We start from the raw sequence: 15,048 nt of genomic DNA on the forward strand, positions 1-15,048 counted from the left end.
TCGCTTCCTTCTTGCATGAGCAAGAGTGTTCTGTTCAATGTTTGGAGACCATATTTAGGGGGAGAGAAGGCTTGAAAACCTCCAAGGACTGGAACTACACAGCCTCTCAGGGCAACCTTTTCCAGTGCATAAGTGACCTTATAGTTATGACTTCATGGACCTCATGTCCCGCCTGAACATTCTTTCAACTTTTGTCCCTTGCCTCTCCTTTTCCCACCATGCACCATGATGAAGAGCCTGGCTTTCTTTTCTTAACTGCCTGGTAGGTACTGAAATGATCCTGTGAGGTTTCCCGAAGCCTTCTCATCTCCATACTGAACAGTGTTCCCTCAGCCTTTCCTCAGGTGGAAAGTTCACCAGCCCTGTGCACACCCCCACACACCTGACTGTATTGGTGCCCCTTCACTGAACTTGCTCCAGTTGATCAATGTCTTTCGTGTACTGGGGGCAGGAGGCCCCAAACTCAGTGCAGGGCTGTGCATGTGGTCTAGCAAGCAGTGAATGGAGGGAGAGAATCCTTCCCTCTCATGTCCTGGCCATGCTTCTCTTCATACAGGCAGGCTGCTCTTGGCCTTCTTGGCTGCAGGGGCTCACTGCTGACTCCTGGGCAGCTTGTTGTCCACCATGACCCCCAGGGCCTTTTCTGCTCAGCTGCACCCTACCGGGGGCTGTTGCCCAGGGTTAGGCCACCCCAGGGGAAGGACTTGGCATTTCTTCTCTCTGAAATCTAGTAGGTTCTTTTTGGCCCACTCTGCCAACTTGTCGAGGTTCCTCCAGAAGGCAGCACTCCAGTGTATAGACTGGTCCGCACCTCAGGTTTGTGTCATCTGAAAACTCTGTCAGCTCCTCCAGGACACTGATAGCATCATTAAGCCCCAGAAGAGACCCTGATGCATCCAATCAGTCTTTTACTCACCTCTTTGCCCACCTGTCACTCTCTCACTCCTCCTTCTCAACAGTACAGAAGGAGAAAAAATGTTGAATTGCTTGTTCTGAAATCAGGGACATCACTTCCCAATTAGTCATGAGCAAAACAGACTCAAAAGGAGGAAAATTAACTTATTTTATTACCAATTCAAATAGGGTTGTTTTCGTGGTTTCAGCCCAGCTGGTAACAAAGGACCACGCAGCCACTCGCTCACTCCTCCTGCCCCCATCCGGTGGGATGGGGAGGAGAATCAGAAAGGAGAAAAGAAAAGAAACGGAATCTTGCGGGTTGAGATAAGGGCAATTTACTGGGACAACACAAACAGAGTAGTTACAACAACAACAATGGAACTAATAAAAGAATATACTAATATGAGTGATGCACAGGGCAACTGCTCACCACCCGGAACCTGATGCTCTGCCACTTCCCCCACTGAAAGCTGAGAGGCCCCCGCGCAGTCCGTTCCCCATTTGTATACTGAGCATGATGTCACATGGTATGGAATAGCTCCTTGGCTAGTTCAGGTCAGCTGTCCTGGCTGTGCCCCCTCCCAGGTTCCTGTGAAAATTAACTCTGTCCCAGCTGCACCCAGGGCAGTTGGATAGTGAGAAGAAAAGTTAAATACTACAACAGCACCTCCCCTTTCTCCTTTTTCCCAGGCTCAGCTTCATTCCTTCATTGCTGACTCCTCTACCTCCTTTCCCTGTGAGTGGGAAAAGGGGGAATGGGGACTACAGTCAGTTCCTAACAGGTCACCTCTGCTGCTCCCTCCTTATGCTTTTCCTGTGGCATCCTTCCCACAGGCTACAGTTCTTTCAGGAAATATCCAACTTCTCTGGCATTTGATCCTCCACAGGCTGCAGGGGAATCTCTTCTGCATCATATGGAGTTCCTCCTCCCCCTCTTCTTCACTGACCTTGCTGTTGGCAGGAATTTTCCTCACACTCTTTTTTTTCCTTACTCCTGTTCCACTCTGGCATTTGTGCCCTTTCTTAAATACACTTTCACAGAGGTGCCACCGGCTTTGCTGATGGGTTAGCTTTTGCCAGCAGTAGGTCTGTTGCAGAGCTGGCTGGACTTGGCTGTGTCCGGCATGGGATAACCCATTGTCTCTTCTCCCAGGGGCTCCTGCTGCCCATCCGCTACCAAAAACAGGGACACAGACACCAATATAGAGCAAGAAGCTTGGCCTTGCTAAATGACATCCCCTGCTCTTCTAGTGTCAAGCAATCCAAACTACTCGTTGAGGGGGCATAGAGAGAAACAGAGAAGGCCTTGACACTGTGCAAGCACTGCTTAGCAATAGCTAAAACATGGCACTGTTATTAACACTGTTTTGGCCAGCAATGCAAAGCACCGTAGGAGCTGCTGTGAGGAAAGTTAACCCAAGGTGCTACCCAAAGTTGAAAATACCACAGCAACCATCTAAGAAATAGGATACGAAACAAGAAATGCAAGACCAATGTGGAAAGGATTAAGAGGGTAGGCTGTTCCTCTTGGCAGGTTTTGCAACAGTACAAGAGAAGAGCTTGGGTGGGGGGAATAAAAAGAGAATCAAACAACATGGCCAAGGTTGTTTGGTGTCAACTGTGAAGCAGCTCTGCACCTGATGCGAATTATTTCTGTGGTCAGGGAGAACCTGAGAGATTTCCCTCATTTGAAAAGATGAAGGAGGAGGAAGGACAGCACCATTTAGGCAAAAGGGACCTCAGAAGTTTCTCGGCCAATCTCCTGCTCAAAGCAGGGCCAGACCAGATTACTCAGGGCTTTATCCAAAGACGCTGTGGTCACTTTCTGGGATAAAGTCTGCACAAAGTCCCTGCAAAACAGCTTCCAGCATTTGACTATCCTCATGTTGGAAATGCTTTTCTCTATATGTACACCAACCCCCTTCTTTCAGCTCATTGCCTCTTGTCCTTGTGTCTCGTACCATGGACACGAGCCTGACTCAGTCTTCCTGGGAACACTGCAATGCTGCTACATGTTTCACCCAAGATCTTCCTTTCTCCAGGCTGGACAAACCCAGCTCCCTCAGCCTCTCCTCACAGGTAAAGTGTTCCTGCCTCGGACCATTACGGGGGCCCTTTGCTAAACTGGCTCCAGCTTGCCGACATCTTTCCTGTACTGGGATCTGAAATCTGGACACAGTGTTTGGTATAATCCCTTCCCTCAGTCACCTGGCCGTGATCCTGTTCTTATAGCCCAGGGTCCTCCTGTCCTTGCTTCCAAGGCACACAGCTCTGTCCTGTCCATCTCGCTGTCCACCAAGACCTTTCCAAAATGCCTCCTTCCAGCCAGGCGACACCCCACCCTTGCCACTGCCAGGGTTAGTCCCCTGCAGGGACAGGAACTGGCGTCTGTCCTTGTGGGATTTCCTGACTTTCATGCCAATGCATGCTCTCCTCTTCCTTGAAGCCTTTCCCTGAGCACAGGGGCCTGGAGACCATTTCAGGAAAGACTCAGGCACAGCAGGCATTCATTCCTTCAGCACCAGCTGTGCCTGCTGTTATTAAATCACCCTCCCCATTCAGCAGCAGCCCTTGTTCAGCCTTGGTCTCTCAGAAGTGACCAAAGGTCTTCTGTTTGCTTTTGACTTCCTTTGCCACCAGCATCTCCAACTGAATTTTTTTTCCTACACTCATGCCTCCACAACAAATGCAATATAAGGAAATTCCTGCTTTGTACCTGTCCTTGCTGACACCTCCTGGCAGCTGCGTCATGGCACCTGTCCTTTTCCTGGCCCAGCCCCACCGCCCATACACGGTCCCACAGCCCCACTCTGCAGGCACAGCACAGGAAAGGGTACAGTCATAGATGGGGAAAGTTCCCCCCATTGTGATCCCAATGGCAGCCTTCAGATCACAGTTCCCCCACAACACTCCTACTTTTGCAGCTTCCCCAGCACCCGACCCCTGCCCTGCCACAGCCTTGACCCATGTGGAGCTTTGCAGACAGCTCTGCTCCAGGGTCTGCCAGGGTCTGGGGAAGGAGCGAGGCTGGGCAGGGCTGTCTGTTCCCCAAAACCAGCCCTTGGCCCAGGAGGAAGGTGGAGGTGGCCTCCCAGCAAATCTCACCCTTAAATATGGGGTGACCAGCAAGTGCTGAAAATGGCTAATGAGAGATGCTGGGGGTGACAAAGACACTGAGCCACATTGCGTGTCTGTCCATGGCACCGGGGGAACAAACCGGCCTCCTCCTTTCCTCTGTACCTGCATGTCTTCACTGTTTTCCACAAGCCCCGTCACTGCACCACGAACCCCTGGTGTCAGTCCTTGCCCTGCATGGCCACACATTGCAACCTCTACACAGATATTTTTTCTCTCCTGGGCACTTTCCAGCCCAGCCCAGCTCCCCCTAAACTATTCCCACCTCCCCTGCCCTCTCCCCAGTGCAGCCCAGTCTGGCATGGCCCCACAGCAGTGCCCACCACAGGGTGCGGCAGAGCTCTGGGCATTCACCCCACAGCCCCAGACCCTCTGAAGGGCACAGCAGCTCCTCGGGGGTGGAGAGGGCTGAGCCCCAGGGCTGGGGGGCATCTGTGGCACAAGGCCTGAGGAGATCCCCTTGTACGACGGAAGTGCTGCTATGGAGGCCAGCTCTGTCACACAAGTGCCCATTGCCTGTCCTTGCCTGCAGTCACAGGCCTGACACACCGCAGGGCTCTAACCAAGCTTGAAGAGCACTCAGGCCTTCCACCAACCGAAGGGTTCAGAAGGAAAGCATGGAAGTGGGAAGAGAGCAGCTCGGGAAAGACCAAGCACTGCTGCTCCCTGGCACTGCTGCTGATCCGGGACTCTTTTCTTCTTCCCCTCTGCACACAGGCACTGCTCCCTGCAGCTACAGAGAAGGTCTCGGAGGAAGGATCTCAGAAAAAAAGACACTGCAGGGCCCTTTATTTTGTTTAAACACAAAGAAGGGCACAGCTCATTTGCACAGCCTCCAGGGCACAGAAAAGATGGATAGACTGTGATTTAGAAACAGGAGGAATAAAGACATTTCTTTGTGGAAAGCATTCAGATAAGTAAAACAAAGCAAAATAGAAGGAGTAAAACCACACCCAAAATCACCATAAAAAGACCAGCAAAAGACAGGTTGGGTCTGTAATGAGATATAAGTACTATGCAGAAGACAAGAGGCAGTTTATTCCTTCTAAAAAGCATCCAGTCATTAGTTTTCTCAGGGCACCCTTGATCTCATGGTTTCTCATGCTGTAGATGAGGGGGTTCATGGCTGGAGGCACCACCGCATACAGAACTGCCACCAGCAGGTCCAGGGATGGGGAGGAGATGGAGGGGGGCTTCAGGTAGGCAAAACTGCCAGTGCTTATAAACAAGGAGACCACAGCCAGGTGAGGGAGGCACATGGAAAAGGCTTTGTGCTGTCCCTGCTCAGAGGGGATCCTCAGCACAGCCCTGAAGATCTGCCCATAGGACAGCACAATGAACACAAAACACCTAAAGACTAAACAGACACCAACTACAAGCACCCCAAGTTCCCTGAGGTAGGCATCTGAGCAGGAGAGCTTGAGGGTCTGAGGGATTTCACAGAAGAACTGGTCCACAGCATTGCCCTTGCAGAGGGGTACTGAAAATGTACTGGCAGTGAGACAAGGGGAGTCAAAAGAATCTCAGTAGACATAATAAAGGGGGGTGAAAGATGATGTTTAGTGCTTACATTGTTGAAATTAGCTGAGGTAAAGACAGTCCTTGATAAGAAGCAGGAGCAGGCCCCAAGAGCCAGCTAAGACTGGTCTTGCGGCTTGGGTGAATACCAAGAAATCACTGAGCCTGCGCAAGGAAAGAGGTTACTAGCGGTGACAAAGAGGAGTCATCTATCTTCATCTCTGCGACCACCAGACGACCACCATAAAGAGGCCCTGCGCAGGCACAGTTGGGAGGGGACTATGGAAATGACCTCTTGGAGCTAATTTTAATATGGAGCGGGGATAGGTCATGCATATGTATAGGCGTATTGTGAATATGTAATACCTGACTGTATAAACTTGAGGCGAACTGCCGAGTCGGGCGCGCACGACTTTGGTGGGACTACCCCTCGTGCCGCCCAGCGCTGAATGAACATACCTACTTTACAATCTCACTGATTGTGGAGTCTGTTTTCCGCACGTCACCTCAGCTGAAGTAATCTGCCCAGTTTAGGATACCAAAGTTTCAGACGGAAAGTTTAGAGCACAGCAAGAAGTGATGAAGAGAACATCACACGTAAACCATCTACCTCCAGAATACCAAAGCAAGCCTCGGTATTTTGATCACTATTTTCTACAGCGCTTTTTTCTAAGAGTTCCAAAGCTTCAAAATGAAGACTCCATGAATTCAAAGAGTTACCACATCAGAAAAGCAAAACCACACCAGTAAGTTTCTTCCTCCTGCGTAGGTTAAGTTGTTGATCGAATGCAAAGAGTTTTGTGTGCAAGAATTTGCCTGATTTGCATGCCCTTTCATTAAATGGAAGGATTATTGCTCTCATCCTCCATTTTTTTTTTTTTAGTATGTGTACATCACGATTTCAACTAAGTAGCCTTTCAGTTTATTTGATAGAAAATGTTTGCATGACTGTAAAGGTCACATTCTCTCTTTTACTCACCTGGTAGATTTTAGCATCTCTCATGAGTTTTTCTACAGGATATTAGTATTAAATCCATTTCCTCCAAAAATCTGCCCTGCGTCTGTAGCTACTTGGTTTGCAACATCACCCGCGAATGCCTTTGCAATGGAAGCGTAGTGCCAAGAATGACGAAATAAACTAAGTTAACCTTTGCCGGCTTAAAATTCTATGACATCCAAGAAGAATATAGTCATCGTAATTTCTTACTTTGCAAATCCAGCACACTCAGGAAATTTTACTCGAGGAATTCTCCATAACTTGGATCAGGTTCTCAACTGTAAGTTGAATTAGACTTTCAGTTTTTTAATTCTAAAATCCACTTAGGCACGGGGATTAAGTATTGAATTTTGAAGTTGTGCTTTACTTTTCATGAGATCTGTACTTAGCTCGCTGTTTATTCGTATTTCTTAAAACCTGCTAAGCGGCATGATTGGCAATGTTTTCTGCTCATATTAATACTGTGAGTCTTGTTTTACGTCCCTCACAGAGGTTTTTTTTTCCTTCCCTGAAAATCCCTGTTCATAAAAATTGAAGAACTTAAGTCTGTCCTGACAGGACTTGAGTTTCAGGGGTTTGGGTGGAGTTTTCTTTGAGATTTTACTGTTATCATCAGTAAGTTCTAGAAGAATCCCAGGAGTTACTGCATAGCTAGATTTACTTAGTGCTGAGCTGTACGCTTGAAAACCCAAGCGATATAATCAATCGCGCGTCCTAAATGTCAAGGAACAACCTTGAAAATGCTCTAGTAGTACATCTGGTATGAAAACATGGCATTTGGTCATATTTATTTTTATATATTTAACTTCAACAATTGGTTCTTTTGGAACTCGTACATCTTCAAAGACAATACCTCTGGTATCAGAGCAGCGCTGACCCACGTTCATTTCCCGAAAAGGGAAGTTGACAGAGGTGCAGCTAAATTGGGTTCTTCCAATTTCCATTCCATTTTCATTCTTTAGTTTACTCAAAGCATACAATAAACCTTTTTTTTTCCCAAAACCCTTTCTTTTTATCCAAAAATCACCATATCTACAACAAACAACAGTTTTGCATTTACAGACCAGCATGCCCTTAATTTCTCACAGCTGGGCAGTTTACTTTCTCTGTATGTGGAATCAATTCTGTAGCTGTAATCACTCTTTTGTCTTTTTTCTGGTTCATCTATATCCTTTGAGATGGGAGAGGAGAAAGCAAAGAACCTAACATGCAGGCAGTAGTGGAATACAGCTGTACTACAAACAAACAAACAAATAAATGAGATTTTTCAAGCTTTCAGACTCCTTTCCTAATGTTCAATGTCTAGTTTTGCCTGCTACTAAAACCGGTACTTTAGTTCTTTCTTTGTTTTCTTTCTTTCCTCCCCGTCCCCAGCCAAAAGAGAATTAACACCAGTGTCTCCGAGGCCCTGTTCCTTGAGCAGGAGGAGCTAAAATTAAAGCATATTGTGTGTTTATGGTTAAAGTTTTCCACCTTGCTTCTTACTTCTTACTAGGCACGCTAGTTCACATTAATTGGCACTTGTCGATTAAACGGTTCTCAAACGTTCTTTTGCAGCTGTGCAAAGTCGCCTTACTTTAGACCATTCTGCACAGTTCCTTATCTGAATGAATAAGAATATAATTATTAAGTACGTCTTATGAATAGCGTCTGTATGCTGTGAAAATGAAAAGATCATTGAAAATGCTCAGTTGCTTCACAGTCTTTTTTCTTTCATGGCAATTTGTTGCATTATTTGTTTAGCGGCAAATAGTAATTCCTGGCTTGTCAAATAAGCGGCATACACTTCATCTTTCTTCCAATTTGGATTCCAGGGCTGTTTGCTTCCACAATTAATTTAGTAAAGACTTTGCTTGCGGGAGCCTTTGGATCTGGATTGGTATGAACTAACAAAAAAAACAAAAAAGATGAGGGGAGTCAGTTTATCCTCACAATTAACAATCAGATACTTTTCTAGCTAGCGTGTTAATTTTTTTTACGTGTGCTTCTACCATATAATAAATCTATCAATAAGTTAACAACCCTTTTTTCTTGGGCCTTCCAAAAATAAACTGAGAGGGAGCAAGAGAGAGGAAGCTTCAGTGCACCTCTTACCGCAAAAGTCAAGATTTAGTTAAATTCCTTCCAGTCAGCATGGAAAGGTTCACCTCCTTTTCCATGTATTCTAAGTCTTAATGTTACCATCAGCTTCACAAAGAGTACAAAAGAAACCTATTCACAGCATATATGCAGAAATCAATGCTTAGGAAATAGAGTGTTGAATGCAAAATGTTAAGTTATCACCTGATTTCAAAGATCTTAACTTTGTTCTTCCAAGTGTAAGTTCCAAATAAGTGTTTTACTGTTAGAAATTAAACAGTCGTAAATCACATTTATGGTGTTCAGTAGCTAACAGGTAGATTCCCTTGATGGTTCTGCCTTGAACAAGGAAGGAAACAACAAGAAAATTCAGCTTTATATGTGAATGTAGAAAGTTTTTTTGTCTTGAATTAGAAAGAATTTATGTGTTGGGGGTGAGCATGAACTTGTTATGTGAGACATGATGAAAGAGGTCTATTTGTAAAGTACCTTCATTGACACCACAGCAAAATCTGGGTTCTTGGACACCTGGAAAATGTCTTCCCTTAAGAAAATAAAATGTAACACCACAATCGTAGAGTTTTTCTATTTTCACCAAAAGTTGGAGGTGTTTCTAGCAGCACCAGAAGCAACTGATCGCAGTCACCAAAGCAAGGTCCCTTGGGACGTGAGCCTGGTGACTAGTTTGCAAATTAACTCTTATTTGTTTGATAGCAGCAAAAATGGAGAGGAATTCTTGAATGGAGTTTTCATTTCACCACTCGGTTTCCTCCTTAGGCATCGCACAGCACGGAGACTTCTTCCTTCTACCTTGTGCTGATAAGCCGGTCACTGTTGCCAAAATCCGGAATAAAACTCCTTAACAGCAATGAGAAGTTAAGAAGCAGGCACTTCTTTATTGCAGCGCTGGGCACGCAGGGGATCATTCCACCTAGTGTGTGCCCCTGTCTGGTTTAATCATGCAGGTTAAATACACACCTGTTATACATATTCACTAAATTTCTGGGAAATGCCATACATAATCAACAACTGTCCGATAAATCATTAGCATATGTAAATGTCCCTTTATGCAGGCGCAGTGAAGTCTCTGGTGGTCTTCAGAAGCCCTCTGGTGGTCTTCCATAGTCTTCCTCACTTTGTCCGATAGTTGACCTCTCTTATGTCATTCTGCGCAGTACGATTTTCGCCATCATGTATTAGATTCACATACAAAGTACATTCAATGTTAATTCTTGAATTTAACGTTTCGTGTGATTGGCCCTCAGTCACACCACCTTATCAATATTCTTATACTAAAACATTCATTGGTTAATCTTACTTAATTCCACTAACTGGTATCTTGATCCAAGTGGGGTTTCTAAGCAACAGAACTAAGGTCCATAACGATCTCTCTTAGTTTCTTAGGACAAAACACTACAAACTAACAAATTGGTCAAAGTTTCTATGGTTAACTAATTTTAGACAATACTTATTCTTTTATGATTGTATACAGCACATTTTGTATGTTCCTAAGTTTCTATGACTATATTGTGAGCTTCAAACCCCCATATTCTACAATCTTTACCTTTTGATCAAACCCAGCTTATATAAAATTTTAACTTATCAGAATGTTTGTAACATTGACTGTGCAAATGAGATTTGATAAATGATATATATTAACGCTATGGTTAAAACAATGGACAAAGGGTAACCGGGGTGATAATTACCAAGTCTAGTCAAGTGATTAACTAGTAACTATTCATAAGTTTTGCAGTTCTTTGCTCTTATGACGAGATGTTCCTGAATGCCAGATGAGAACAATGTTGAGACTGACCACATGTGATTGAAACTGCGTTAAGCTTCAAGATCAAAGAACAAGGACAAGAATAAAGACTTCAAGGACAGCCAGCAAGAACTTCAATGGGTCGGTGGTCGCAAAAGCAGCCCTTCGACTCAAAGGGATCCTTCATTGCGCATAATCGGATGTAGGCAGTACTATGATAATCAGTTGCAATCATTTTTATGTATATGTATACTAATCTGATTAATATGCAATTAGTTATTCTATATAACCTGTTAATGTTAAAGTTGTGGCGTGCACGCTAGGTGGAATTATCCCCCGTGCATCCAGCGCTGCAATAAAGAATGCCTGCTTTCTAAAACTCCAAAACGAGTCTTAGAGAGTTTCTTCGACCAGCTTTTCGATATCAGGAACTGGTCCTTCTCATCATCGTAAATATATTCAGTTTTGACTAAGGGTCGCAATGAAGGCAGCTCCAACTTTTCCACTCTCTCTTTTGCTGCCTGCAGGTCCTTAAAGGGGTAGCCAATTTTTGATCTTGGAGGAATTTCCTCATGGACAGTACCCGCAAGGAGCTGCTCCTTAAGAGCAAGTTGCAAATGTTTCACTTGGTTCTTTTCTGCTTCAAGTTGTGCTTTTGTTGCCGAAAAACTCGGAATAAAGAAGTTATCAACACCAATTTAGTGTAGATAAGCAGACACTTCTTTATTGGCGGCCGGGTGTGCGGGTGAGTCCTCTCACGAACCACGCACACCTGAACACGAAAATCATACACCTTACATTAAACTTATTCATACATATTCATTAGATTTCCAAGAAAGATTATACATATTCATTGGATTTCTGGGAAGTGATTAGCATATGTAAATGTCCTTTACGCAGGCACAATGAAGGTCTCTGGTGGTCTTCAGAAGCCCTCTGGTGGTCTTCCGTAGTCTTCCTCACTTTGTCCGATAGTTGACCTCTCTTATGTGATTCTGCGCAGTACGATTTTCGCCATCATGTATTAGATTTACATAAAAAGTACATTGAATGTTAATTCTTGAATTTAACGTTTCGTGTGATTGGCCCTCAGTCACACCACCTCATCAATATTCTTATACTAAAACAATCATCGGTTAATCTCACTTAACTCTACTGATTGGAATTCTCGTTAATTAGATCGAAGTAAATCTTTACCAAAGCTTCCATGGTTAACTGATTTCAGACAATACTCGAATTCTTATAGTTACACATAATACATTTTCTTAAGTTCCTAAGTTCCTATTAATTTGAAATTCTGACATCTGTTATCTAAGTTCTAAATGTTCCTACTAGATGATTTTAACCAATTCCTCCGGCCTTGTACAGGGCTGTACAGGGGATTGCACAGCAGCTGTTAGTTGTTGGTTAAATATATAAAATATAATTTTGCTAAAATATTTCTTATAATTCCATATTCCTATTAAATTATAAATATGATTAATTCTAACTAATAACAAATCAATAACAAATCAGTAACACTTTTATTCCCACCACTTGTCCCAGAAGGGACTGAACAAGACTTTGGAGGGATTCAATAATTTGAGATTCTGCAGTGAGGTGGCAATCCTTATCCTCCACTGCTGCAGCCAGACTGGCACCAAGAACGGCACAAGACAATTGCTTTTCCTTTCCCTGATTGCACTCTAGCATCTTTTTGTAAAGTGACCATCCGATCAACAACGCTCTGCAGATTATGCCAATTTCCCTGAGCCCAGTCTATCCCAAGCACAGAGGGTCGCGCTTCATGTTTTTCTAAAAAAATCAAACAAAACTTCTTTCCCCAAAGGGGCAATTTTACTATCACTCATCTTACACAAAGAGGGGAAACAGTAGTCTCAGGAAGGCAGCACGTAAAGTTTCAGACACAACACAACACAAGCCTGCTCCCCTCACGTTCCTAAGAGGTCTCACGTATAAAAGCAGGGAAGCAGTCATCTTAGGAAGGCATCACGTGAAGTTTCAAACACCTTATAAAGAGCGGGGAAGCAGTTGTCTCAGGAAGGCAGCACGTAAGTTTCAAACACCACAAGCCTGCCCCCCTTATGTTCCTGAGAGGTCTCATGTATTTGGGAAACAGTACGGCACTCTCGTCTCAAGGGATCCTGTCCGTGACGCCAATTTAAATGTCCCGATCCAATGTCGGGGAAGGTTTCGATATGATCCCAAGAGCGAGATTAAGACACAAACGAGGTCAAATGCCACATACCCAGAAGAGCTTTTATTATCAAAAGTATCAAAAGTGGAAAATGGTGGCGATAGGATAGAATGGAAGAAAAGGTAGAAATTAAGCAAGCAGTTGGGATAGGATTGCAAGGACAGTCACCACCACGGATCCAGGGGCATCCCGTTGGTCCTCAATCTTCAATTCTTTAGTGGTAAAAAAGGCCGCCACAGCTTGTCTCTACGGGTTTTTATAGGGCATATTTCGATAATGTCATGCGCTGCAGGTTTGGTCTATCACATGACCTTCGCGTTATCAACACCAGAAACCAGTATCTTATCAGCTCCAGCCCCGTTTCCTCCCCTGGATGCCTCAACGGCCTGGTAATCATCCTTATGGACAGAGGAGTGTCCTTTTAAACAGAGCATCTCAGAGACAAAGGGCTCGAGATAAGCAGTTCACAGTTCCTTGAGATGACAGCCCAGTCCCTCACACCTAACAATCTTTGAGGCAAATGCTTCAAGATAACAATTCAGTCTCTTACACAGTCACTGCCCACCTCAGGCACATACGGTTCCTGGAGATCCCCCAGGCTCTCCAGGCATCTCCACACTCCTGGGGGATGTCCTCTGCCCTGTCATGTGTGCGACAGCCCTGGGTATGTACCACAGTGACAACTCACCATCTCCACTGTCACCACACACCAGTGGGAAGGTCAGAAATCCTACCCTTGGTCTCCAACAGCTACCTACATGACCATGAGCTTTTCTCTTTGAAACAACAGGCCCTCTTGGCATGAAATTCCTTTGTACTATTGTTGACATCAGCTCAGGAAGGACAACTCCATCTTGAGGAACTGCACTGGGGATATGATATTTCGTTACAGAGATGCTATGAGAGAGTCAACTCTGACCCAGTGTTAGACACAATCTTATACAGTTTAAATGTGAGACAGAGAAGGTTCATTCCTCTGGAGAGTGAGATAAATACAGAAATTTATGCAGGAACATAATAGCAAGATGTAACAATGCAAAAAATATTAACAATTGTAAGAAACAAAGTACAGGCCTGCAATGGGAAAACATGGGAGTCATTTGTGGAGAGACACAGAAAGTTTATCACTATTGAGAAACATCCCTGAAATCACTTTCCTAATGCCATCCTTGAGCTCCTGGTTCCTCATGCTGTAGATGAGGGGGTTCACTGCTGGAGGCACCACTGAGTACAGAACTGCCACCACCAGGTCCAGGGATGGGGAAGAGATGGAAGGGGGCTTCAGGTAGGCAAATATGCCAGTGCTGATAAACAGGGAGACCACGGCCAAGTGAGGGAGGCACGTGGAAAAGGCTTTGTGACGTCCCTGCTTAGAGGGGAACTTCAACACGGCCCTGAAAATCTGCATATAGGACAGCACAATGAAAACAAAACACCCAAATGCTAAACAGGCACTAACCAAAAGAAGCCTGGCTTCCCTCAGGTAGGAGTGTGAGCAGGTGAGCTTGAGGATCTGGGGGATTTCACAGAAGAACTGGTCCACAGCATTGCCTTGGCAGAGGGGTAGTGAAAATGTACTGGCAGTGTGCAGCACAGCATTGAGGAACCCACTGCCCCAGGCAGCTGCTGCCATGTGGACACAAGCTCTGCTGCCCAGGAGGGTCCCGTAGTGCAGGGGTTTGCAGATGGCAACGTAGCGGTCATAGGCCATGACAGTGAGGAGAGAGTACTCTGCACCAAACAAGAATAATACAAAGAAGACCTGGGCAGCACATCCCAAGAAGGAAATGGCCCTGGTGTCCCAGAGGGAATTGGCCATGGATTTGGGGACAGTGGTGGAGATGGAGCCAAGGTCAAGGAGGGAGAGGTTGAGGAGGAAGAAGTACATGGGTGTGTGGAGGTGGTGGTCGCAGGCTATGGCAGTGATGACGAGGCCATTTCCCAGGAGGGCAGCCAGGTAGATGCCCAGGAAGAGCCAGAAGTGCAAGAGCTGCAGCTCCCGCATGTCTGCAAATGCCAGGAGGAGGAACTCAGTCATGGAACTGCTGTTGGACATTTTCTTCCTCTGGGCAGGGGGACCTGTCATAGGAGAGAAAGACAGCACCAAGTTATGGGAGACTACTCTGAGCAACATCAAAGCCATTTCCCACAGGCCCTCCCGCTCCCACACACACAGACCCTTTTCTCTTTCTAGGAGACCTTCCTTCAGGCCTGTGGTTTGAGCCCTGCTTGGCTGGTCAAGTGTGCAATGAAGAGCAGGGCCTCTGCCCATGGGCTCTTGAAAAGTCAGCCCTGCTCTGCAGCAGTGGGTTCAAGGGAATGGTGGGTGCAGGGGCCAGTCTGCCATCCCAGTGCTAAGGAACCACAGTGGTAAAAGAAGTTTAAGAGTTCTAGGGTTTTTTACAGCTCCCCCATGGCCCCTGGGGAGTTTTCGTGGCTCTCAGAAACCCTCATCATTTCTGC

The 15,048-nt window shown here is 45.4% G+C and overlaps 1 protein-coding gene across 1 annotated transcript; it reads right to left on the reverse strand.

The window, feature by feature from the left end:
- Positions 1-13,565: 13,565 nt before the first annotated feature.
- Positions 13,566-14,728, reverse strand: LOC138683172 (olfactory receptor 14A16-like). Its single transcript, XM_069774700.1, has one exon. The coding sequence runs from the start codon at positions 14,726-14,728 to the stop codon at positions 13,682-13,684; it is 1,047 nt and encodes a 348-aa protein (XP_069630801.1). The 3' UTR covers positions 13,566-13,681.
- Positions 14,729-15,048: the final 320 nt, after the last annotated feature.

This window comes from Haliaeetus albicilla, chromosome 31, assembly GCF_947461875.1.
Source record: "Haliaeetus albicilla chromosome 31, bHalAlb1.1, whole genome shotgun sequence".
In the NCBI taxonomy this organism is placed as follows: domain Eukaryota; kingdom Metazoa; phylum Chordata; class Aves; order Accipitriformes; family Accipitridae; genus Haliaeetus; species Haliaeetus albicilla.

Bases quoted from the DNA above. Each gene is read 5' to 3' on its own strand.
- LOC138683172 (XM_069774700.1), bottom strand. From the start codon at position 14,728: ATGGCTTTGATGTTGCTCAGAGTAGTCTCCCATAACTTGGTGCTGTCT.